Raw genomic sequence first — 27,008 nt, forward strand, 5'->3', positions numbered from 1 at the left:
AAAAAAAAAAAAAAAAATTGGATAAGAAATACTTAAAATACTTCTGAGAGAAGTTCTGACTTCTCTAAGAGAAACTGAGGATCTAACATTTTATATTTTTTCAAAGCTTGATTTGTCCTTATAGTGTAATGAGAATTTTTCTAAAAATTCTGGTATGCGTAAAGAACAATTTGTAATTAAAATACCTATTTAGGCTGGGTGTGTTGGCTCATGTCTATAATCCCAGCACTTTCAGAGGCCAAGGAGGGCAGTTTTCCTGAGCTTAGGCATTTGAGACCAGCCTGACCAATATGATGAAACCCCGTCTCTACTAAAAATATAAAAAGTAGCTGGGTGTGGTGGCTACTCTGGAGGCTGAGGCAGGAGAATCACTTGAACCTGAGAGGTGGGGTTGCAGCTAGTTGAGATCGTGCCACTGAACTGCAGCCTGGGCAACAGAGCAAGATTCCGTTTCCAAAAAAAAAACCCAAAAAATTATTTAAAGTTTTTTAAGATAAAAAGTTGATTAGCATTTTCTTAGTTTATTTTTCTTATTAGTGTGTCCTTTCAGTCCATATTGGAAATTAATTGAAAAAGGAACCTTAGTTCCTTTAAGACTATGTAGAGTGAAATTCTTGAAATAATTACATATTCCTTCTGTCTAATAATAGGCAATGTGTATTATCTGATGAATCAGTACAAAATCCTTTCTATTGTTTGGCAAAACAAAGGTCACAAATAAACAGTAGTGAAAGATTAGTCGTTTTAAAATTTATGTTTGTCATCTTATAAACATTTCCAGTGTTACTAGAAGCCTCTTAGTTGATGCTATGGTTTGAATGTGTCCCTTCAAAATTCAGATATTGAAATGGAATGGGCGATTTGATGGCATTAACAGGTCCTGCCTTTAAGAGGTAATCAAGTCATAAAGCCTCCTCCACTTGAGAATGAGATTAAAGCCCTTATGAAGGAGGCTTCTGAGCCAGGCATAATGGCTCACACCTGTAATTTCAGCCACTCCAGAGGCTGAGGTGAGTGGATTGCTTGAGCCCAAGAGTTCAAGGCTGCAGTGAATTATGATCTTGACACTGACTTTCAGCTCTAGGCAACAGAGCAAGATCCTATCTCTATTAAAAACAAAAATACAAAGAATGGAAGTGGCTTCTCACAGTGTGCATCCCTCTAGTTCTTCTTTTTTCTGCAAGGTGAGGACACAGTTTTCCCCTCGTCTCACAGATGCTCCGCAAGGAACTGCCTTGAAAGCAGAGACCAGACCCTTAGCAAACAGCAAACATGCTAGCACCTAGATCTTGGACCTTCCAGCCTCTAGAACTGTGAGACATAAATCTCTATTCCTTATAAATTATTCAGTCTGTAGTATTTTGTTATAGCATCACAAATGGATCAAGACAGTTGCCCATATCCACATTGATACTGAGCTTATTGAAATTTGAGTACGATGGCTTTCATTTACCTAGTCTATAAATTAGTTTTTATAACACTGAAGTAACTTAACGTATTTAAAATTTCAATAATATTGACTTGTTTTTAATACAACTAACAACTCTTCTGTATTTTTTTTTTCATAAGAGTCCTTTAACTCACTGTATGACTTATTTAGAAATGTCAAGATTTCTGATTTACGTGTCCTGTTTGTAATCAAAGCTCCCAGGAGCCTCAGTGTGAAATCTTTTTGCATTTTATCTTTCTCTGTGTTTAAATTTGGCATTATTAATTAAAACCTTTTTGCTTTATGCCTCTCATTTGAACAAAATATCACATTTTAAGTCATAATTTGTTACATTCATTCTTCTCCAGAAATACAGTAGTCTCCTCTTAGCCATGAGGGATATGTATCAAGACCCCCAGTACATATCCAAAACCATAGACAGCACTGAATTTTGTATAAACTATGCTTTTCCTTCTGATAACCACGACAAATACTAAATGGCTATTGGCCAGGTAACACACGCCTCATAGACATGCTGGACAAAGAGATGATTCATATCCTGGGCAGGACTGAGCAGGTAGGTGTGAGATTTTATCACACTACTCAGAGTGGTACATAATTTAAAACTTATGAATTGTTTCTTTCTGAAATTTTCCATTTAATATTTTGAGACTGCAGATGACTGCGGGTAACTGAAACTGCAGAGAGCAGAAGCATGAGTAAGGGGGCATTATTGTAACATGGTTTTTGTTCTGTCAATTAAATTTTACACAGTCCATAGTGGCTCAATTTCATAGACAATCTGTGATAGCCCAAGAGTATGTTAAAATCATCAATTGGAAACATAGCTATTAGATTACAATGTATGAAAAAGAAATCAATTTTTAAAATAGTAAATGAGAGGCCTCTAAAATATTTTATGTTATATTCTTGGAGTTAAAAAGGTAGTGACCTTTATTTTGCTAAAGAAAATTTAAATAGGAAGAGAAAAACAAAATTTAAATAGCAGAAATTGTTCCATTGGCAGTTTTTTTGCATTCAGCTACACCACAAATGTGAGAAAGTGTATCATTCATCAACTCCAAGCAATTTGTCATACAACATGGATCTGTCACTAAATTAAATTCAGTTGGTCAAATGGGAACACAAAGCTATAATTTTTAAAGGAAAACTAGCAAGCGTTATTTTTAAAAATCATGAACTAAAGTAATTTTCTTTTTTAGTAATATCTTACTTTTATTGCCTTCCAGAAGCCCTTTACTCAACTAATTTGATATATTATTGTGAGGAATTATGAAGCATATAAAATGCTATGTATCCACCATCTGGCTTTGTCAAATACTGTTACTTAAGCCATATTTGTTGTACATACTTTCTTTTATTGTTCAAGAAATGAAACTTAAAATACAGCTGAAGACTGAAGCCATATAGTTCTCTATGATTTTATTTACCTCCTACCTTCCCCAGATGTAGCCCATATACTCAGCTTGGATTTTAGCATTAACTTACATGTTGTATATGTCTATTCATTTTATTTCAATGTTACACAAACAGAAGTTATTATAATTTTCAACTTCACTTTTATTTATATTTACTACTTTATTTCTAACCTTTCAATAAATATGCATGCTCATAATTCCTGCAATAAATATTGGCAAAGTTTGATCATTCATTAATCCTTTGAAAGAACAAAATTACTGGTTTGTTAAAATGCACCACTGAGCACATTTTTTTCTACATCAATGATTTCTACTCTTATTTTAATTATATCTTTCTTTTTTTCTCTTTTATTTCTGCTGTTATTTTTAAGACATTTTGAATTAGACATAGCTAATAAATTTCATCCTAGTTGAGGAACATTTAATGAATTAATTTTTATTACTAAATGTGTCAGAAAAACCTTTAAATATGTATTAAAATATGAAGCAGGTAGAGATGTCTTATCCCATACATTCCTAAAGAATTTCATGTGAACACAAACTAAAATGTAGGTCATAGTTCTTGAAATTATGTCTTGTCTAATATAATCATATAAAGATACGTTTCTGAATTTTAAATTTGGAGGATGATTTTTAAAAACTTTAAGCTATTAGAAATATTAGGAATTGGAAAAACCAAGAAAATAAAGTTCACCAAGAATGTGAATACACACACACACACACACACACACACACACACACACATATTGCACAGCTTTCCCAGTTGCTTATTTTAAAATAGCTAATAACATAGATCATGATTTCATTTATTGAGTGGGTATATTATGTAAGCATGGTATCTGCCCCCCCCAAAGCAGGTTGCTAACACTAAATATAGTGTGCATAACATTAGATATTCTACATAAGATGCAAGTTATTTCTTCAATTTTTTTTCTCATCAACATAATGATGTCAGTATTAGAACAAAGACATCTCTTTAACAGGATGAATATGAATTCCAGAAAGTACTCAAAAGGGGAGTGTATACACTAATATAGCAAATTACAACTTAGTTGAAGCAAATCAAATGCTAGTGCCAAATCTCAGCGAAATAAGCCAGGTTCCATTTGAAAAGACCTCCTTTTGAATATGTAATGCCTCTTGGATGCTGAAGTAAACACTTTACCAAGGTTACTGTAATTTTATAAACAACTTTCCTAATAAATGTATTTATCCTTCTACAAAAATACTTTCTGTGGCTCTATATGTAAACTTTATCTTACATTAAAAGAAGCACCAAAATGAAGATTAGCAACTTTGAAGGGACAACTAGAATTGATTCAAATATTCAAAGCACTAGAGCACTGCGTTCTATCATTTTAAATTGACCAATGTATGGTATTTCTAAAACAAATGAGCAAATAGAAACAACAGCAGAGAGATGCTCCATCTACATTAAACTCTCCTACTGTACTCACAAATCTTAGAGCCAAGTGGCTGAACTCATGAGCGCTGGAACAAGCAAAACTGGGGCTTAATACTATATTTTGATGTTAAAATAGGATTTCTTTATTTGTTAAATGGAGATAACAGAGTAACACTTGGAGTAGTTAGGAGAAGTAAAAAACAGAGCACATCAAAATAGTGCCTAATGTGATTGTACTTGGCGTGCAAGTGAATAACTATACTTCATGGTGAAAGGTGTGACTGCTTTTTGGTACATTTTTATTAGATTGTGGAGTGAAAATTGTATTTGAGAGGAAAGCAATGTTTATGATAAAGATGAAGTTTGAAGAACAAATATAAGTTGTGGGAAAATGTCAGAGAATGAGGATACAGCATGAGCCAAAAAAAAGGCAGGATAGTTAAAACAATGTTCAATAATAGGAAGAACATTTTAGCTAATAAAAACCGAAGAAAATGTAGACTTGGCAGAAGAATATGAAGAAAGAGGGGGCAGGAATTTGGACTTCTTAGAGGGTATTTGAAGAAAGAATTACCAATATGTCCTAAATTTGATTAAATAATCAATCTACATATACAAGAAGCACAGGGAATTATAAGTAAGAAACTCTCAAAAAGTCATATTTAGATACTTCATATACCAACTGTCAGAGGCAAAGACAAGACGACAAGATTGAAAGCAGCAAGAGAAAAATGACTCATTGGGCATAAGTTATCTTCAATAAGATTAACAGTTGACTTCTAATTCAAAAGCATAGAGTTTAGGAGGTAGTAGCATATTCAAAGTGTAAAAAGAAAATAAAGTCAACCAAAAAGTTCATATTCAGAAAATCAATTTTTCAAAAATGAAAGAGAAAGTAAAACATTTTCAGATAAACAAAAATGTAGTGAATTCATTTCTGGCATATCTGTACTACTGAAAATAGCAAAGAAAAAACTTTAGGCTGAAATAAAAAGACAATAGATAAGAAACATGACTTCACAGGAAGAAATAAAAGGGACTATTATTAAAGATTACTACATAGGTGCTACAAGCTATATGTTTGTGTACACTCTGTCCAAAATTTCTATGTTAAAACTGTACTCCCCATGGAATGGTATTTGGAGGTAAGCCCTTTGGGAGGTAATAAAATCATGAGGATGGGGCCCTCAGGATGGTATTAGTGCATGTGATCATTAATTTTGGCTGTGAACTTGACTGGATTAAAGTATACACAGATATCTGGTAAAACATTACTTATTTATTTTTGGAGACAGAGTCTTGCTCTGTCACCCAGGCTGGAGTGCAATGGTGCAATCTCAACTCATTGCAACCTCCACCTCCCAGCTTCAAGCAGTTCTCCTGCCTCAGCCTTCCAGGTAGCAGGACTGCAGGTTCAAGCTGCCATGCCCAACTAATTTTTTTTGTATTTTAGTAGAAACGGGGTTTCATAGCATTACGCAGGCTGGTCTCAAATTCCTGAGCTCAGACAATCTGCCTGCCTCAGCCTCCCAAAGTGCTAGGATTACAGGCATAAGCCACCTTGCCTGGCCAACATTAATTATTCTTTTTCTTTTTTTTTTTTTTTTTTTTTTTGAAAGAGAAAGAGAAAGGGCGAGAGAGAACAGGAGTCTTGCTCTATTGCCCAGAGTAGAATGCAATCTAAAAATAGGTATTAAAAACTCCTTTTATGCTGATAATTGTGCTTAACAGCGGAGACAAGAAGGAATAAGGGAAGAAAATAACAAACAGCCAACCAATATTTCACTTAAGTCTGTGAAATGCTATGCAAATGCTGAAGAGTGATTTACTTCCAATTACGTGGTCACTTTCAAAATGGGTGTAATATGATACTGAGAAAAATGTATGTTCTGTGGACCTGGGGTGAAGAATTCTATAAATATTCACTGAGTTTACTTGTTCCAGATCTGAGTTCAAATCATAGATGTCCTTGTTAATTTTCTATCTCACTGATCCGTCGAATATTAACAATGTGGTGTCAAAGTCTTCCACTACTATTGTGCGGGAGTCCAGGTCTCTTTATAAGTCATTAAGAACCCGTCTTATGTATCTGGGTATTCCTATATTGGGTGCATATATATTTATGATCACTGACTCCTGTTGTTGCATTGATCCTTTTACCATTATGCAATGTCCTTCTTTGTTTCTTTTAGTCCTTGTTACTATTAAAGTCTATTTTGTCAGAGATGAAAGTTACAACTCCTGTTTCCTTTTTTTTTACATTAATTATTCTTAATGCTTCAGTAGGCATTAAGCCAGTACCTTCTCTGCTGAAAAGGAAACTAATATGGTTTGACGTTTTATTGGAATAATCAGGCTTCTCCAGGTGTATCTATGAGGGTATTTCTGGAGTAGGCTGGCCTTTGAGTTGGTAGATTGAGTGGGAAGATCTGCATTAAATGTGGGTAGAAACTATCCAGTTGGCTGGGGGCAAGATTGGAACAAAAAAGCAGAGGGTAAATTTGTCTCTCTCTTCTGGAAATGGGACACCTTTCTTCTCCTGTCTGTGGATGTCAGAACTCCACATTCTTCAGCCTCTGAAACTTGCATCAGCAGTTGGGCCTTCAGCCTTAGATTGAGAGTTATTCTATCAGCTTCCCTGGTTCTGAGGCTTTCAGACTTAGACTGAGCCATAATGCTTATTTCCCTGCTTCTTCAGCAGCTGCTTCTTCCAGCTTATCATGGACCTTCTCAATCTCTGTAACTGAGTAAGAGAGTTACCCTAATAAATCCGTTCTTGCCTCTCTCTCTCTCTCTCTTTTCCCCTCTCTCCCTCCTATTACTTCTGTCTCTTTGCAGAATGATAAAACAGTACTCTTATGAAGAGGTAAGAGAGAGCTTGCTTCTTCTCTGCCCTCTACCATGTGAGAGTACAATGAGAAGATAGTCATCTGAAAACCAGGGCAAGTGTCCTCACCAGACTCCAGATCTGTCAGTACTTTGATCTTGGACTCTCCAGACTCCAGAACTGTGAAGAATAAATGTATGCTCTTTAGCCAACACAGTTTTTGAAGTTTTGTTATATCAATCTGAATTGACTAAGGCAATAGGTAAATATAGAAATTAGTATAAATATAATTTTTATATTTTTTCTTCTCTTATCTGATTTAAAAGGCATTGAATAAAGCTATAATTATAAAACTATTTTTTAGCTTATAATGAATGAAGATATAATTTGGGAGTAAATAATATCACAAAGAAGGAGTACCTAGAACAAAGCTCTTTTATAGCAGATTTTTGTATAATATTGACTTTAGTTGGTATTAATGTAAATTAGATTGTTTTAAGCTAATTGTAATTTCTACCATAACCTTTAGAAAAAAATATATGTATATATAATTTGTGTGTGTATATAAACAATAAATGTAATAATTAGTAAACTTGAAAATATGCATATGTAACCCAAAGGAAAACACTAATGAAAGAACAGAGGAACAAAGACGCAAAAGACATGTTAAAAATAAATAATGTACAAATTCTTACAAGTATTACAGTAAAAGTCAATTAAGCAATAAAGTAAAACTCCAATGAAAAGAAAGACATTGGGAGAATGAATTTTATAAAAATGATCCAATGATATGTTGTTCACAAGATTCAAAGACACAATAGGTTGATAGAAAAAGGACAAAAATGATATATGCTATACAAACAATAACTATAAAAGAGCTGTTACTAATATTTAAAAAAAAGATTGTAAAACAAAAACTGATATAAAAGCAAATATATATATTTTATAATGAAAAAAGAGTCAATTATGTGAACCCCAAGAAAAAGTCTCAAAGTACACACAGCAGAAACTGAGAAAATTGAAGGACTAATTGACAATTCAACAAAAAATATTGAAGATATCAATGTTGCACTTTCAACAGTGAATAGAACAAGTAAGCAGAAGATTATAAAGAAAACAGAAGAGTTAAACAGCACTAGAACTATATACTAGCATGTATAACCATAATATATAGAGCATACAATCATAGCAGAATATATTAAGACATTCTTGTCAGGTAATCATGAGCTCCTTGATAAACCACAGGCTAGGCTATAAAACAAGCCTCAATAAATTTAAAAGGTATTAAATTGTTCATTGTCTCTTTCCCAAACACAATAAAAAGAAAAACGAAAATCATTAACGGAAGAATAATTAGAAAATTAAAAAATGTATGAAAATGGAGGAAAACACTCCTAAATAACCAACAGACAAAAAAAAAAAAAACACAAAAAACAAAAACAACAAAATGCACAAGAAAAATTACAACATAATTGCATGAATGAAAGTAAAAACACAACACAACAAACCCTAGCCAGTCACTGTGGCCCACACCTATAATTTCAGCTACTCAGAGGCTGAAATAGAAAGAACAATTGAGTCCAGGAGTTCAAGGTCAGACTGGGCAACATAGTGAGGCCCTGTCTCCAATAAAATGAACAAACAAACCTTTTGAGATGCAGCTAAAGCATTCTTTAAAAGGACAGTTACATCTGTAAATGCCAGTATAAAACAAGAAGAATTTCAAATCAGTAACCCAACCTTCCATCTAAAGAAACTAGAAAAAGTAAAAATGCAAACTAAACATAAAGCTATGAGAAAGAAGGAAATAATAGCATTAAGGGGAGAAATAAATGAACAGACAATAGAAAAAAAAAATAAAGAAACCAACAAAACCAAAAGTTTAACAAAATTGCCAGACTTAAGCTAGATGAAACAAGATGACCCGAGAGAAAATGTAAATTACTAAATCAGGTATGAAAGAAGAAACATTGTTATTGAACTTAGAGAAATTAAAAAAAATTAAGACAGATAGTATGAACTACTGTGACCTTACAAATTAGATAACCTACATTAAAATGACAAATTTTTAGACAAACACAAACTACTGAAGCTGACTCAAGAATAAATAGAAAATCTGAAAAGATCTATAATAAGTAAAGAGATTGAAAGAGTAATTAGGAAAACTACCCAAAAAGAAAATTTTTAGCCCTACTTCACTTGCCTCACTGATGAGCTCTATCAAACATTTAATTAATACCAGTGTTTAACTAATGCTTGCAAAAAGTAGAAGAGGAAGGAACACTTTCAACTCATTCTACATATTACCTTGATATCAAAACCAGACAACTATAGCAAAAAAAGAAAATATACAATAATATCTCTTATAAAAATACACATAAAAATCTTCAACAAAATACTAAGAAATTAAATGCAGACCCACATTAAATGAATTATACTCCATTGCCTAGTGGTTACTACATCAGGAATGCAAGGTTGATATTACCTCCAAAAATCAATCAATATAACACATCATATCAATAAATTATAAAAACCACATGAGAATTTTTATAGAAGTAGAAAGATATTTGAAAAATCCAGCATTCTTACATGGTAAAAGCTTTTAAGAAATAAGAATAGAGGGGAACTTCTGAACCCAATGAAAAGCATCTACCAAATAGGAGGGAAATTCCTGAACCTGATTATCCATAGCTGATGTCAAACTTAAGCAGGAAAGACTACATGCTTTCCGTCTTAGATCAGAAACAGAACAAGGATGTCTACTTTCATCTTTTTATTCAACATTGTCCTGTAGATTCTAGCCAGAACAATTAAGCAAGGAAAGGAAGTAAGTATTCAGATTGGAAAGAGGTAAAATCGTGACCTCTCACAGATGGCATGCTCTTATATATAGAGAACCCTGAGAACATCACACAAAATTTAGAACTAATAATTACAGCAAGTTTGCAGAATACAAGTCAATATCCAAAATCAACTGTATGTCTATATATTAGTAATGAAACATCTAAAAATAAAATGAAGAAAACAACTTTATTTATAATAGCACAAAATAATTAAATACTTATAAATAAACAACAAAAGTTTAATATGTTTACACTGAAGGCTACAAAATCTTGTTGAAAATATCAAAGAGAATCTAAATAAATGGAAAGAATTGGAAGACAATATTGTTAAGATGGCAATACTCTCCAATTTGGTACATGGATTCAATACAATCTCTACCAAAAAAAATCAATTACCTTTTTTTTAAAAAATTAACAAGCTTATTCTAAAATATATTTGAGAATGTAATGACTCCAGAATAGACAAAATAACATTTTAAAAAGAACATCAAAGTTGCAAGATTCATACTTCCCAATAACCAGATTTATTACAGAACTATAATAATCAATACAGTGTGTACTACATAAGAAAAAACAAATAAATAAATATAATAGACTTAATTGTCCAGAAATATATCTTACATTTATGATTATTTGATTTTAGGTTTGAATTCCAAAAATATTTAATGGGGAAATAAGAGTCTTTTGTTTTTTTTGGTGTCAGAGTCTTGCTCTGTTGCCAGGCTGGAGTGTGGAGTGCAGTGGAGTGATCTCCACTCACTGCAACCTCCACCTCCTGGGTTCAAGTGATTCTCCTGCCCCAGCCTTCCAAGTAGCTGGGACTACAGGTACATGCCACCATGTCTGGCTATTTATTTAAATATATTTTTCTTAGTAGAGATAGGGTTTCATCATGTTAGCCAGGATGTTCTCCATCTCCTGACCTCACGGTCTGCCCGCCTTGACCTCCCAAGTGTTGGAATTACATGCGTGAGCCACTGCACCCAGCTGGGAAATAATAGTCTTTTTAAAATTGTGTGAAAATAGTCTTTTCACAATTGTCTTTTCAACCCAATTATGTGTTGAAAAGAATAGTCTTTTCAACAATCTTCATGCAAAGAATGAATTTGGACCCCTTACTTCACACAATAGGCAAAAATGAACCAAAATTGGATTTAAATCTAAGTGCAAAACCCCTAGTTACAAAACTTTTACAAGAGAGAACATAGGGGAAACTTTTCACAGCCTTTTGCTAGGCGATGGTTTCTTAGACATAACACCAAAAACATAAGAGACAAAAACATTTAGAAAATTGAACTTTATCAAAATTTAACAACTGGTGCATCAACATATAAAGAAATGAAAAAGCAATGCACACAACAGGAGAATATGCTTACAAATTATATATTTGATACATTTCTTGTAATCAGAATATATTAAGATTTATTACAACTCAACAATAAAAGAACAAATTCAAAAACTGCAAAAGTTGGAGTACATCTTTTTCCCAAGAAGAAAGAATAAAGACTGACAAGTACATAAAATGATGCCCAATATCATTATTCATTAGGTAAATGTAAACAAAAACCTCAATGAGATACTATCTCATATCTAATAGAATAACAAAACTTAAAAAAATAAGACAATATTGGCTGGGTGCTATGGCTCACGCCTGTAATCCAACACTTTGGGAAGCCAAGGCAGATGGATCACCTGAGATCAGTAGTTTGAGGCCAGCCTTGCCAACATGGTGAAACCCAGACTCTACTAAAAATCCAAAAATTAGCCAGGCATAGTGGTGTGTGCCTGTAGTCCCAGCCAGGAGGTGGAGGTTGCAGTGAGCCAAGATCATGCCATAGCACTCCAGCATGGGTGACAAAAGTGAAACTCTGTCTCAAAAAAAAAAAANAAAAAAAAAAAAAAAAGTGTAGATGAAGACATGAAAAAAATGGGAATTCTCATAAATTTCTGGTTTTAAAAATGAAGCAGCCATTTTGCAAAGTTGTTTGGCCATTCCTGAAAATATTACACATAAAATTACCATATGCTGCAGCAATTTGACTCTTAAATATACACCCAAGTGTAATAAAAATATGTCTTTATAACTTACACACCAATGTTCACATTTGCATTATTGATAATAGTCTAAAAGTGAAAACAATCTAAATATCCATCAACTGATAAATTGATAAATATAGATGTGATATATCCATAAAATATTTTTGTCATAACTCATAAAAAGGAATGAAATATTGATACATGCTATCATATGGACAGACCTCAGAATAGTATAATAAAGGAAAGAAGCAAACCACAAAAGACTACATATTTATTCATTCTATTTATATAAAATGTCCAGAACAGGCAAATCCAAAGAGACAGAGGTAAATTATTGGTTACCAGAAAACTGGGAGTAGGGAGGAATGGGGAGTGAGTCCTAATGGGTGTGGAGTTCTTTTGAGGGGTGATGAAAATATTATAAAATTGGATAGTGATGATGGTTGCACAACTCTGCAAATATTGTAAAAAACACTGAATTGTACACTTTAATATAGTCAGTTTCATGCTGTGTGAATTATATATCAATAAGCCTTTCACTATAGAAAGAAAAAAGAAAATAGATTTAAAGGAAATAATCAATTGTGTTTCACCCCCAAGCACAGGTCTTTGTCCAAAATTCTTACAGAAAATAATAAATAATAAAAAATAAGTATAATCTTCACAGTTTTTAAAGGTTTATTCTACTTCACTGTATTGTTTTTGTTACAATGCCTTCAGCAAATTGCAGGAATTCATAAAGCTTGCCTGATAGAGGGCAGTTGAATAAAATTCACAGTTCAAAGTATGACAGGAGCACAAACTGTTAAAATAACATTCAGATTTATCAGATTATCTCTTTAACTGCTACAGAAATAAATCTATTTTCACACAAAACAAAATTTATTCTCGTTATCATTATATTGCAAAAAGGAAAAGGAATAAACAATCTGACAAGTTGAAAATCAGCAAAGCAACTGAAATTCCTTTAGGAAAAGATGTTCTAAATGTCTATTGTAATAAACAAAACAAAAAAATGAATATGACTGTATTAGACTGTCACTTCTCTTTCATAGTAAATTATATGGAATATGTTTTCAGATTTCAATTACACTGAAATCTTTAAGATCTCTTTTTTGTTGTTCTGAAATACCATTAAAATAGATTATGTTAATTGATACATAATAAACAGTGACAGTGTTCTGTTTTTCTCCTAGTAAGCTTAAGTGTATATCTTTGCACATTAAAAACAAGAATATATAAACTAGAAGTTAGAGACCAGAGGCCAAACTTGGGACCTGACAAGACATCTGGGCTGCCCCGCAGGATCATCAGGGAAACCAAGCATTTGTTGGCAGAACCAGATCCTGGAGTCAAAGCAGAACCAGATGAGACCAACACCCAGGATTCCCCTTTTGAGGGAGGGACTTTTAAACCTGAACTATTCTTTCCAGAAGAATATCCAATGGCAGCGCCTAAAGTGCATTTCATGACCAAAATTTATCATCCTAATGTAGACAAGTTGGGAAGAATATGTTTAGATAATCTAAAAGATAAGTGGTCCCTAGCACTGCAGATCCACACAGTTCTGCTATTGATCCAGGACCTGTTAAGTGCTCCCAATCCAGATGTTCCATTAGCAAATGATATAGAGGAACATTGGAAGACCAACGAAGCCCGAGGCATAGAAACAGCTAGACCAGGCACTAGGCTTTATGTCATGAACAATATTTAGATTGAGCTGATCATCAAGTGGGCACCGCTTCTCCTGTTCTGCCAAGACAGAGTTCTTTCTTTTTGTTTGCATTTACTGGACACAGTCTTAGAAACGTTACATAATAAAAGCCCAGACATCTTCAGTCCTTTGGTAATTAAATGCACATTAGCAAATCTATGTCTTGTCCTGATTCACTGTTGTAAAGCATGAGCAGAGGCTGGAAGTATCATTTGGACTGTTGTGAAACGTTTAAAAGCAGTGGCCCCTTTCTGCTTTTATTCATTTCTCCCATCTTGGTTTAAGTATAAAGCACTATGAATGAAGGTAGTTGTCAGGTTAGCTGCAGGAGTGTGGGTGTTTTTCTTTACTTTATTTAATTTTAATTTTATTTTTCTGAGTAGGGCAATAGTTTAAATTTACAAGGTCCTTTCTTGCTTTTTTTGGTGATCTAATTGCGTTGCTTAAAAGCAACTAACCAGTTCTTTAGAATATGTTCTCTAGCCAAGTCTCACTTGATTTAACACTGTAGATGGACAAGCTTGATGTCTGAACCGGAAGGGGAACATTAACCAAACATCACAGCCCTCACTAATAACACTGTGACTTTGCTGTCAAGCGTACATTCCCCCTTCAAAAAAAAGCTCATGACCATTTTGTATGGCTTGTCTGCTCACTTCTGTAAATCTTATGTTTTAGTAAAATATTTTTTGTACTCCAAAAAATAAATGAAAATAAAAATAAGCTAAAAAACTAAATTCTACCACAATAACATATATCTTAGATTGATTCCTTCTGATGTTGAATATTGAAAGGCTTTACATGAAATTTTGAATATAAAACACTTAATAAAATGAACTTCTATAATCATATTCATATAAATAAATTATAAATATCAATTTCATCTAGTTTTTAATATACAGTCTCTCAAAGATATATTTTTCAAAAGTTTTGGCTAATAATGGGTACATGTTATAAATCAATGTATATGCAGTATATTTTTTCACATTGTGTGTTATTACCGATAATTTATGTTACTACTGTGCATTAAAGTCTTAGGATAAAAGAAAAACTTCTAGAGTAGTAACTATAAATTATAATAATCTTTATTCATCTGAATATATATCAATTTAAAAAAAAAACAACAAAACCAAGCATCTTTCTAATTTATCTTAAAGTATGGTTAATTTGAATTCCATCAAATCACTGGTATTTTAATAGTTGCATGTTTATTTTTATGCATTTTTAAGAAAAATACACAATTAGTGTTATCAAATTAATTAACATTAATTTTGTGGTTACTAGTTTCCAATTTAAATAGGTAATACCTTTTCACTCTCCCAGCAACATTTCTGATCCTGGTAACCTTATTATATTCCTTTTTCTGAACAAAGAAATGGAGGCTGAAGCAAGGTCCTTTTCCTTTGACTCAGCTTTCCTGCTGTCAAGCATCAAGGTCTATTCCTGAGTGGTCTACTCGGGCTCTGGAACTGCCAAGTGTTTCTTTCACATGCAACAAGGAGTTATTTCAGAACTATAACTTCAATATTAGTACTCTGTATCAGAATATCATATAGCAGACAACTCAGGCAGCTCTTTTGGTTAAAGGTGACTGGAAAAGTACCATAGTCACAGCACTAGACAACATCCTTGCTGTTTTATGTGAGCTTTGTGATCTGTTATTTTAGAACTATCTCCAGACCTGTTTATGTGAGAGGGCAGCAGAGCTTAAGGGTGATGTCAGGTATTGAAAACTTATTGGTATACCACATAAACCGCTGCAAGGCTCCAGATAATATTCTACTATGATAATAAGTATTTATAGATACTATTTCCCTGGTACTTTTTAAAGTTTCATAATAAAAGATAAAAGAATTTTTGAGATACATTTTGAATGTCATTTTATGTCTCCAGTTAATATTGAATAAAAATTAAAAAAACTCATATTTATCATTTTGTGCAGCATTAAGGGTACTGACAATCAAGTCTGGAGGATAGCAAATTTATATTAACCTTATGAGCTATGTTAATGAGACATATACATATTTTTGTCCCAAAAGACTAAGTTTCTTTGGAAGAATCCGTATGCACAGTAAGTTTTATATAGTATAACTTAATTCATGAAGACTTTATTTTGTTTATTTGTAGATGTACAAAATGATAAACTTATCTGCATTATTAATATGTCTATTAAAAAATAGCACTATTCCTACCCTAATTTCTGATATATGACAGATACTGAGATATTCCAAGAAGTGAATGAGACTAATTAAGCTATATTCAATGCCAGATGGAGGCAATGGTTTTTTTTTTTTTTTTTTTTACTTGGTTTAAAACAATTTTTCCAATACAAACTGTATACAGAAATTCAAATAAGAACAAGATTACATTCTTGGCCACTTGGGGTTATCAGTGCACCTCATAAAACTTTTCTGTCTAGGGGCCTTATGAAGGCATTCATTATCTTGGTAAATGTATCAAAGTATGCCTGAGCCATGCAAGTTCTGAAACTTGATCTGTCAGCAGATCTCAGCAAAAGACACAAGTTAATCATGAATGAAGGTGAACACATGAAAATGAAACTGCTTCCATCTTCATAAGCAACCTTTTTCATCCTTGTAGTAGGACCAATGTGGGAAGAGTAACCAGCATATTTGTGAGTTAACATAGCAACAAAGGCCAGCAAAATCAAAATGCATGATGCCTATGTAAATACTTTCCCTCCCAACTACTTTTATTTTCTGTTTAGAATTAAATTTATCTAAAGAAAAGACATGCCTATCTGTTTACACTCAGGTAGGCCATCTCACAGATTGCGGACCACCATCAATCTTTCAAAGTGCTTTGCATATTCCTGCTGGGATTCACTGGGTATTAATTTTACAACTTAAATCTCAGAAACTAATTCAAATTTCTTAGTGGAAACCACAAGAAAAATACATAATTGATGTTACCTAATTAATTAGCATTAATTTTGTGCTTAACTGTTTACAGACTAAAAAGGTGATATTCTTTCATGCTCCCAGCAACTTCTGAATGCTGGTAGCATTATTATATTCACTTTTTTTTGGACAAGGAAATAGTCAAAATTTGAGTTAAAGTCTCTTTCCACTGACTCTACTCAGTGATATCTGAGTGGAACCAGACAAGTATGTCTTTTCTTTAGATAAATTTAACTGTAAGAAAAAAATAAAGGTTGGGGGAGGGGAAGAGAACAATGCTGGTTATTTTTTTCCCATGATGATCCTACTGCAGGATGTTAGCGTTCATATACTGAGTGTTTACTTGTGAAGACTCTTCATAAGTCTCTTCAATTCATCTATGTTTGGTAATCAGTCAATAACATCTATAGGTGACAAGTCACTAATATTTTAATTCCAAGAGAAGCAATAAAATTATTATATATCTTATATAAAATGACATCTAAAAATATGTCAATGTGGTGATTACAAATGAAATTATTTATTTACATTCCGAAGATTACATTGACATGACCACATCTGCTTTTGCAGTTTGTGTTTACACAGATCTACACAGACTTGCCAGATTTAGAAAATACAAAGATGGGAAACTAGTTAGATTAAAAATTTTTATCTGAAATTTATATTTAACTAATGAACTGTTTTTAATCTGTCAACTAGATCTATATAAAAACATGTATCAGAAAACTATTTTTTGATAAACTGCAAAAACTATGCAGTTTTTGATATTACCTTTAGTAATGTAGAATGTGGGAATATAACCTTTGGTAATAAAAAGTTAAAAAAAAGAATATTATAAAGTCTCCCATAAGCTGTAACAATCACCAAAACACATGCTGTCAAATTATCTAATTCATATCTTCTACCAGCAGGTTTCAGGTTAAAATGAATGCAGATGAATTGCTGCTTTTTACAGTTATATAAAACTTATCTCATTTTTTTTTTTTTTTGACAGGGCCTGCACATAACAAAGGTCTTAATGGAAGTTGAAATTGTCTTCAATTATACTGGGTGTCTAAAGGTGGGTCAGCCTAGCTTTTTAAGCTCTTAAAATGTCTCTGATTTTTATCAAGGTTACCAAATTAACAGGATTCTATGACCTTCTGTCCTTACTTAAAAGTTAAAACTTGGAGGCTTGCACTACATATATTTTGATTCTTTTTTTTTTTTTTTTTTTTTTTTTTTTTTTTTTTTTTTTTTTTTTTTTTTTTTTTTTTTTTAGATTTCTCACATTGGATTTAGAGATAAACTCACAAATTTATGCATAGGAAGGGCTCTGAAGACAACAAGGCAAGGACTGAAGCTGAGGTCCCTTGCAGTGATAAGTGCTAAGAGAGTATGGTCTCTGGTTTCGGAAATGGAGAAAAGCTTTATTTTCATCTATGATTTATTAATTTCTTTAGCAAATATTAATTAAGTATCCTGACAGAGCAGGAGCATCACCATCTTAGACCAGGACCATCATTTTAAAGTTCCCCTTGATTAAAGAACCACCTAAATCCAACCCAAAGGGCATCAGCATGATAGGACTAATGTTAGCATGACCATGAACCACAAATGACATCTCCAACCAGAAACATTCCAATCTTAAACCCCTCCCCTACCAAAGCCACACCAGCCCGGAGATAACCTCCCCTCTGACTGGGAAGATGTCAGCTCCAAGAAACGTCCCCTCCGACCAGGGACATCCCAATCCCACAATAAGCTTCTCCACACAGAAACATTCCAAGTCTGTGATAATATCTTACCCTAAACCCTTAAATACTCTTGGTCTGTATGAGAGAATGTTCTTGACTGAAATCGGCCAGTCGCCCCTTTCAGGTTTATTCTCCAAAATAAACCTGTCTTTGACTGTTTGAGCCACTTTTCTTGTTTTTCTTTTCTTTAACTCTTTCACATTCTACTAGTGTATATTCTAGGCACTGGAGAAATAGCAGTGACAAAAACAAGCACCTACGTCTGCCTTTATGGAACTTATAGTCTTATGTGGGGACACAGGCCACATATTTGTGGTTTTAACTTGAATAAAAATTATAAAAATTGCTTTGAGAGAAAAAAGTTCTGTTTCTTATTCTGCTATGCATCTATCTGGCCATTCATTCACCTACCTAGCAAGTTATCTTACTCTGTCCACAAGCTGAGCATTCTTATTGTATCTTTTAAGGTCCACTTTGATTAGGGATAGATAGGAGACAGATTCCTCCACACACTCTTTGTTTAAAGTTCTGAATCTTTTGTAAATGACAATGGATCAAACAGTTCAAGAAATATTTATCTTCCCAACCCATGCCATTCTGCTAGTGACACTCGGTGTTAAGGGAAGAAACGTTATCTTTTTGCAAATGTTAGTAGTTCATGCCCTTGGAACTCAAAATTCCTAGTGATCAAAGGATTTTTCAATTGAAATAAATAGAACGCTTATTGCATTACATATAAGATTCCCCTGACATGGATGCTAGGCAAGTTATGATGCTCATTTTGTTTTTGTTTATTTGTTTGTTTTAGAGACAGGGTCTTACTCTGTGGCCCAGGCTGAAGTGCAGTGATGCAATCACAGCTCACTGTAACCTCTAAATTATAAGCTCAAGCCATACTCCCATAGCCTCCAGAGTAGCTAGGACTACGAGTGTGCTGCCAGAATGGGCTAATTTTTTACTTTTTTGTTGAGAAGGGTCTTATTATTTTGCCCAAGCTAGACTCCAACTCCTGGTCTGAAAGGATCCTCCTGCCTTGGCCCCCCACAGAGGGCTGAAATTACAGGCATGAGCTACCATGCCCAGTCTTAATTTTATTAAATCTACCATGGTCTGCTTTACTCAATGTTTTTTCTCAGAGAAATCAAATAAGTTAACATAATTAATACCACATGTTGTTACTGACTCTCTCAAATGGGAATAACCTAACAGATCATGGGCTTGTAACATTTGGAAACAATTATTGCAAAGAAGTGTAGTTTGTCTCTTTGAGTTTCATTATTTCTGACATACATCATTAGTATGCAGTAGTAAAACATGCTATTTGTAGAATCTCTCAACCACTTTAATTAATTAAAGAAACTAAAGGCATAAACTCTCCTAATAACTGAAATTTATTTTTATACATTTCGTTTTGAAGTGAAATAATTCTATATCCAGGGATGAACAAATGGGTGAATTATGTACATTGATTCAACCTATAATAATTTTCTATGACCCAGATACTTCCCTTCTTCTAAGAGTTAATTGGTAGTAAAGATAGATATAAACTCACAGTCAAATCATGTGAAAATTGCAATGATATTGATCCAGGGTACTATAGTAGTAATGAAGAATGATTCCAAATGTAGAAACCAAAGATAGTTAACAGCTTATGTATGCAAGTGACTGTGTAAGCATTTTATATACATTTTCTTTAATACCCACAACCATCCTGTGAGACTATTATCATTCTTCTCATTTTACTATTAGGGAAACTGAGTTATGGTGTGTTTTTTGTTTTTATTTTTTTTAAGTAACTTGTTCAAGATCACACAGTAAATGGCATAGCCTGATGTGGCAGGGTTTCAGGGAAAGTGGGCTGAAGACGTTATTCTCTTTGAGCCTTAGTGATTGATTAGAAGAAAAAAATGCAGAAAGAAGGAAGTGTTATAGAGATACATTTCAGATAGTGAAAACATTATTTAATAAAACATAGGGGTGATAAATAATATATGCCATGTGAAGGAAAGTTTGGCATCTTGGTTTTATTATGACAAAAGTTGCCATATGGACTATGGGGAAAGATGAACTAGAGAACGCATCAAGGACCTCTTCAGGGAAGATGAACTTTGACATGTCGTGCAGGAGAAAAAAGTTATAAATAGAGAGGTTAGATTGCCAGTTTTGATTGTTACAAATATTATTTTGGTAATGGATTTGATTAGACAAAAGTGGAACAGAACAGAACAACAAGCCACAAGGACCTTTCAGCAATTTAGGCAAGTGAATTAAAGTCTCAGAGGAATGGAATGAGAAGCAAAAAATGACCCTACAAAGTACTGTGGAGGTCAATTTGGAAAGATTTGTTCATTGACTGGATGTGGGATATGGAGAAGAAAGGGAAATCATAAGAGTAATTTGCAGATGTCTAGTTTTGATGGATGATGATGTTTCCAAGTGAGGAAGTGAATTTTTCAAAAAGAGCTAATTTAAAATTAGGAGATGTGGACATACTGAGTTTGAAATATCAGTGTGTCTTCTAGCTCCAGATGTCCAGCAGGTTGTTGAATGTTCAGGTCAGAAGCATGAGAAGTGTTTAACTGTACAGACTGAGAAACTGATCACCCAGGTATAGTGTGCACAATTATGAGTTGTGGGTAATAATTGGAACCCTGAGTATCATCAATATTTAAGAAAAATGTAGCAGAAGAGAAGCTCAAGGAAAAGCCCATAGAGGAAACAATGAGAAAAGCACACCCCAGATGAGAAGAATCGAGCAATGCCAAATGAAGCAGAGAGGGTCCAATATTAAATTATTCCATTAAATAAATTCATTGAGTTTGTTTAATAACATTATTTAATTAATGTGAAAAAATACATTTATAAATTACTTAAATTATCAAATTAACTATTAAATCCTCATACAAAGAGTTCATTGGGTTCTGTAATTGAGTCATTCTTTAAAATGCTAGTTGTACAACTTCAGAATTAACTTTATAAATTCACAGGGACACCAGAGAGAGGCCCCTAAAGATAGTGCCTTTGCTCTTTGTAAAGGTATAAAAGGAGGTTCCCAACAATATGCTGTACCTATTCATAAGCAGGAGGGTTGAAGGAAATAAATAATTATTCTTAAGTTGTTTTATAATCTATGAAATAAATAATTAAATAAATATATAAATACATATAAATAAAATAAATATTCTTAAGTTGTTTTATAATCTATAAAATGTATAAATAAATTTTATAAAGTTGTTGCTTGAGATATTACTATGTCTCATCTACTTCAACTATATAATATTATAGCCAGAATAATAATGGCCAAAATTTATTGAGTGCTTACTTTATACCAAGCCTAGATCTAATAGCTTTACATGTAGAAACTGAATTTCCTAAGAATACATAACAGGTGAGATACATAACGTATTCATGATCACATAGCTAGTAAAGGAAAAACCAGGGTACAAAGCTAGGAATATGCCCAATAACCTATTAACCACCATCGCTCATTGCCAATGAGAAAAGGGAGTCCTGTAAACTGTGTCATTGGTTATTCAATTGGGGGGGCCCTTCCTCAACAAATGAGCCCCATTTTATGCCCTTTTGACTCACTAATGAAAAAAAGGGTTGACCCCATTTGCAGACATTGAAAACAAATAGAATAAGCTGATATTATTCACCATGAACTGTCTTAGAAAAGCTTAATATCTTGGATTCAATTTTTAAGCTAATTACAGACTGATAATCCATAAGCTTTTTCAAACCTTAGCATGTAAGAGGCCCAGTATTAGTGTGAAATACTATGACGTTTGTTGTTTTGTTTTGTATGTTGGCCTTCAGCTCCCTTGTAGGACTTCCCTGATCCTAAAATGAAAGTGGATTGCAAAGATTATTTGCTATATCTGCTACTAATGTTATAGTAATTTCTCTAAGAAGAAAAGGACCTTCATAGTACTAAATAGTAAACAGAAACACTCTTGACCTACACTGGTAAGGACTGTGAGTTTACCATACAGTAATAACTATTGTATAGGGTAAAGTGAGTTTTCATTAAAACCAGCAAAATAGATCACCTTTCTAAATGCTGAAACTGGCAGAAACAAATTTTAGGTATATTAAGTGGCTAACTTTTCTAAAAGTTGAAGTATGTTTGTCATCATTCATTTGTTGTACTCTTTTTCACACAATTCTTAATCATCAGGTGTTAACATATTAAACTAAGGGGGTATGTTGTTTCCTTTACACTTTTCAATTACCGGGAGAGATAGAGGAAGCAAATTAGGGAGCAAGTTAAAGAAGCTGAATGCAAGCTTCTGAAGGACTTGAAAGCAATTGCTTCTGGCCTTGAAATCTGGACTTGAGTTGCAATATTTGACACATTAGACTTCCTATCTTCTGGATGAAAGTCTGCTATATTGAATATATAATGGAGTTGCATTTTAATTGAAAGTAGCCATTTTTAAAATTTCTTTCAACTTCTACCTACTAATAATACCTTACATTTTCTAAGAAGAACAGTACAATCACAAACAGTTCTGGTGCAGGTTATTCCGTCAAGTACAACATCAACTGCATAGAAGTAGTCTTCCTCTACCATTATTTCCCTCATTTCCTGTCCTACATAAAGGGTGCCCCATGATTCTTCTATGTGTGTTCATTCAAGTTTAGACGCCAAACATCAGTTCCATGGTAACAACTAAAATGCCTTCATACAACTTAGCAATAATACTGGTCATTTAGGAGGAACGTTATCTGTACCCTAGAAATTAAAAGAGTTTACAGCATCTTTTTAAACATTTTTTATGTAAATAAAGAATTGTGGGACATTTTTGAAATGTGTCATGCCACTGTAGATGAAAATATATTTTCGTAGGTACAATATGACTAAAATCAAGGTAGTAATTATTAAGTGGATCTTATTTAATGATACTGCAAGCCAGCTGTGATAAAGCATTATCGTAAGAATAAAGTATACACATAAGGATGTACACACCATTTATGATCTTATAGCTTTCTGTATCTCCATTTGGGCTTATTGCCTGCTACTTAGGAGCTGCAGATACTTAAATGTAGATGTGGATCTTGGGATTATATATCCCTGAATCTTTGCTCTTCAATGTGACTTCTTTTGATTCATAAATCATTTTTGCAATGAGAAATCCATGCAGCTTTATTAGATAACCATGTCACCTATAGTATTAAGCAAAACAGCAGGGCCGTCAAGACATTAGGCTCTCTTCTAGATTTTATACTGATGTTTAAGGGATCTGGAGTAAGGGAAAACACATCAGTGCACATTTAGCAAAAACAGTATGCTCAGGGACTTCCAGCGGCTTGCCATGGGACTGAGAGTCATATGTCAGGGCATCTTTTGGACTCAGCCTAGCTTCTGTTATAGTAGAGTTACCATTACTCATCATGCATGTCTCACCTTTCACAGAGAAGTAGAATGAAGTGGTTTAGTCAGTGGGTGGATGGACAGGCTGATTGATACCTGTATTCAATCTGGGGTAACCCCAGGTGCTTGTTTTTACAGGAGTGGCCTGAGAAAGCTACATGCCTTTTATGTGGGACCCATGGGGCTGTTTGTTGGGATCCTCCATCAAGATCGCTCTTGGTGGTGGGGAAAGTCCCAGTTCAAAGGGAATCTGAGCTTGAAATTCCTACCTCCAGCAGGGGTAATGCTTGGTTAAATTTCACAAACCAATTCTGATTCATAGTACTTATTTCTCTGATTATTTTAAAAAAAACTGATGTCATAATTTTATTTATTTTATTGTTTTAATGTCAATTTTTTTATTATTGTGGTCAGTGTTTTCTGAGTTGTGAGACAGCCACTAGTTTACCAAGCAGCTTAATTTACATATATTCCATATAGTCTTTTTTCATCTGGGTTTTGAGAGGCCAGGCAAACAAAAGAAAAAAAAGAAAGGATATGTATTTAGTTAGTATCTAATCCAATGCTAGACATTTGCCCAGTAACTCCCCATGCCTCCTCTACTCTTAATCCAGCCTCTCCTTGTTCTAGAATGACCGTCATCTTCTAAAGACATTCATACCAGCATGGCTCTGGGTAATGTCAAATATACCTTGGTTTGGGTAAAGCAAAGCAGCCTTATAGGCTGCCTAACTCTTTTTCCAGGATAAAGACAGAATCAGATGTTGTACAAGGGGCCAACCCAAAATCCATTTATGTACCTCAACAAATCATACATCACATCAGTCTGTGAAGATATATAAAACATATTTAACTCTGTTTTATGACCTATTTTACTACTTTGAGAGCCTTTCCAAACATTAGAATCACTGTTTTTTCCAGGAGGAAGGTGCTGATTGGCCCCCTGCAGTCCTGAAAGGCCATTATGGATACTGGAATTGGTGTGCTCAAGTCATTATGATACTCATGAATCCTCTATTTCAATAATTGTGTATACATATAGTGAAATAATGGTTTCTATTGTTGTTGTGATCCTAAGGCAAAATGGGTAATAAATTAGATTCAATTATCTAGAATGCCTATGTAATTGTAGTACAGTTTTGTTAAATTAATGATAGTTATCAGAATTGTTCCAGTTTCTCAGAATAAAATATCTGAGAAAACTACAAAGAAAAGAACCTTGAATACCTAAGCGGGAAAACTGTACATTTTAAATTAAACTAGCATTTATCTAAGCATATAAAATCGACCCACTGTGTTACTTTGGACTTCATCTTTATAAGCCTCTGTTTACTCATTTATAAATATTACAAACATACCATGTCAGCTACAAATCCCTCATCTCCAAGATCCTATCATTCTAATATGAATTTGTTCCTCATTGACATAAAACACTGAATTCTTATTAGAAGAGAATTTTGTTAAGACACATTTCATAAAAATAGATGAATTTGATGTTCAAAACTTGTCAGCTTATTCAAAATCTTGAATGTTGAGAGATTGATATTTTTATTTTTTCAAGTAACTGTTATGAAAGAGAAAATGTTTGCAAGGTTTTTTTTTTTCTATTGTGTAGATGCAATAATTTTAAAAATATTAGGAGCAGCTGGATATTTAGACATCAAAAAGAGCTGCTTGAATATGCTGAACACTGTATTATTAAAGCTCACAAGCTGAGGTTTGCTGACAAGAGGAATAGTCATAAAACATAACCTTTTATTTCACCAAAGAAAGTTATGCCTGCCCAAGATCTGAAGCCCAACATCCATAAAATGGTTTCACACCAGTGACATTCTATTCAAAACAGTTGTCTGAAAGAAAAATAAATGGGATTTAATCTGCCATAAAATGAATTGCACAATTTATTTTTCTTGAGGAAGTCATGCCTTTGTGACGTTGGTGAGCTGTAACAGTTTTGCTTCTAAAAGCAGCATCTCCTTCTATGCCAAACCCATATTAATTCAGCCATGTGGAATTTTCCTACAGAAAAAGTAGTTGGAAAGTCAAAGCTGCTTATCCAACACCTGATGCTTTTCTCTACTTTTAAAAGTTCTGGTTTGAAACATGAGCCCAGAATAAACTTTCCATCCAGAGGTAGATAGATTTTAATATACTTGGTCATGAAGATTGAAATATATGAAACTGTCAAAGTCAACCATTAATGTCCTACAAAAATGGAATTTCATATACTTCAAACTACTATTTGAGAAGAGGGCAAAACTCCAAAACAGCAGAATGTGAGTTAGAAAAATGACAACCAAATGAAATTCATCATCTCTTCAAAATGAAATATTTAAAAAATGTAAATGCTATTGATAGTATGAATGTAAATATAAGCCCTAAATTGACTAAGTCAGAAAACTTTTCAATATAGACATTTTAAAGACAATAGAGTAACAGTGGGTTTTGCTTATTTCACTCAGGTAGTATACATAATACCTTTTACAATAAAAGAAAAGAAAGCAATAGTAAGTTTTTTTTGTACTGTGCAATTTGCTGTAATACTACATGTGATAGCTAAGATACAACCTAATATAGGCTAGGCACTGAAACTTAGGTTGTCCCTTTCCATTCTATCACATATTTTCCAAAATTCTTATATGTGTGTTCAAATTAGCCTGCATGTATTTCATTGTAAAGACATTCTCTCACACAACGTACATTGGAACACTTCTAACGGTTCTTTTTTGTTAAATCTAGCTACATACAAATGTCTTATTTGCATGGTTCAGCAAATATATCTTTGTAAATTAAATGTGAATCCTAAAATAATTAAACTGAAAATAATTTTAACTGAGATATATTATTACTTTCTTTATAACACAGAAGATGTTATTTCCATAATAACTTTTTTCAATGTTCTGGCTACCAATGTCCATGTTATAAAAGCAAATTCATAACACAATTCATTAAGAAAAATATATGTTTCTATAGTATTTCAAAATCTTTTATCTTAACTTACAAAATGAGCACCTGCTTAAAACAGATTTTTACTAGAATGAATAAAGCATTGTAGTAGTAAGCCTGAGGCTTGTGAATGTGGGCAGCATTTCTAAAAACTGGAGAGATTATTCACATTCATACTTCAGGAGGAAATGGAGACAGTACAATGCTACTGTACACATGAAGGCAAAGGTGAGACTCAAGAAGGATATATAAACATCAGTATTTTTGTCAGATAAATTCTGTTGTTTCTGAAGAGATTTACATCAGGTGAGATTGAATTTTTTTTTTTTTTTTT

General features: G+C 33.2%; 1 protein-coding gene across 1 annotated transcript in view; it reads left to right on the forward strand.

Annotated features, from left to right (window-relative positions):
* LOC108295031 (ubiquitin-conjugating enzyme E2 N-like) overlaps positions 1 to 14,623 on the forward strand; it is a 34,707-nt gene extending 20,084 nt beyond the window's left edge. The window contains exon 3 of the mRNA XM_037734422.1: positions 13,177 to 14,623. Within this exon, the coding sequence (XP_037590350.1) occupies positions 13,177 to 13,694 (518 nt within the window). The 3' untranslated portion in view covers positions 13,695 to 14,623. The remainder of the gene's footprint in view (positions 1 to 13,176) is intronic.
* Positions 14,624 to 27,008: the final 12,385 nt, after the last annotated feature.

Source organism: Cebus imitator, unplaced genomic scaffold (genome assembly GCF_001604975.1).
Source record: "Cebus imitator isolate Cc_AM_T3 unplaced genomic scaffold, Cebus_imitator-1.0 Scaffold615, whole genome shotgun sequence".
Lineage (NCBI taxonomy): Eukaryota > Metazoa > Chordata > Mammalia > Primates > Cebidae > Cebus > Cebus imitator.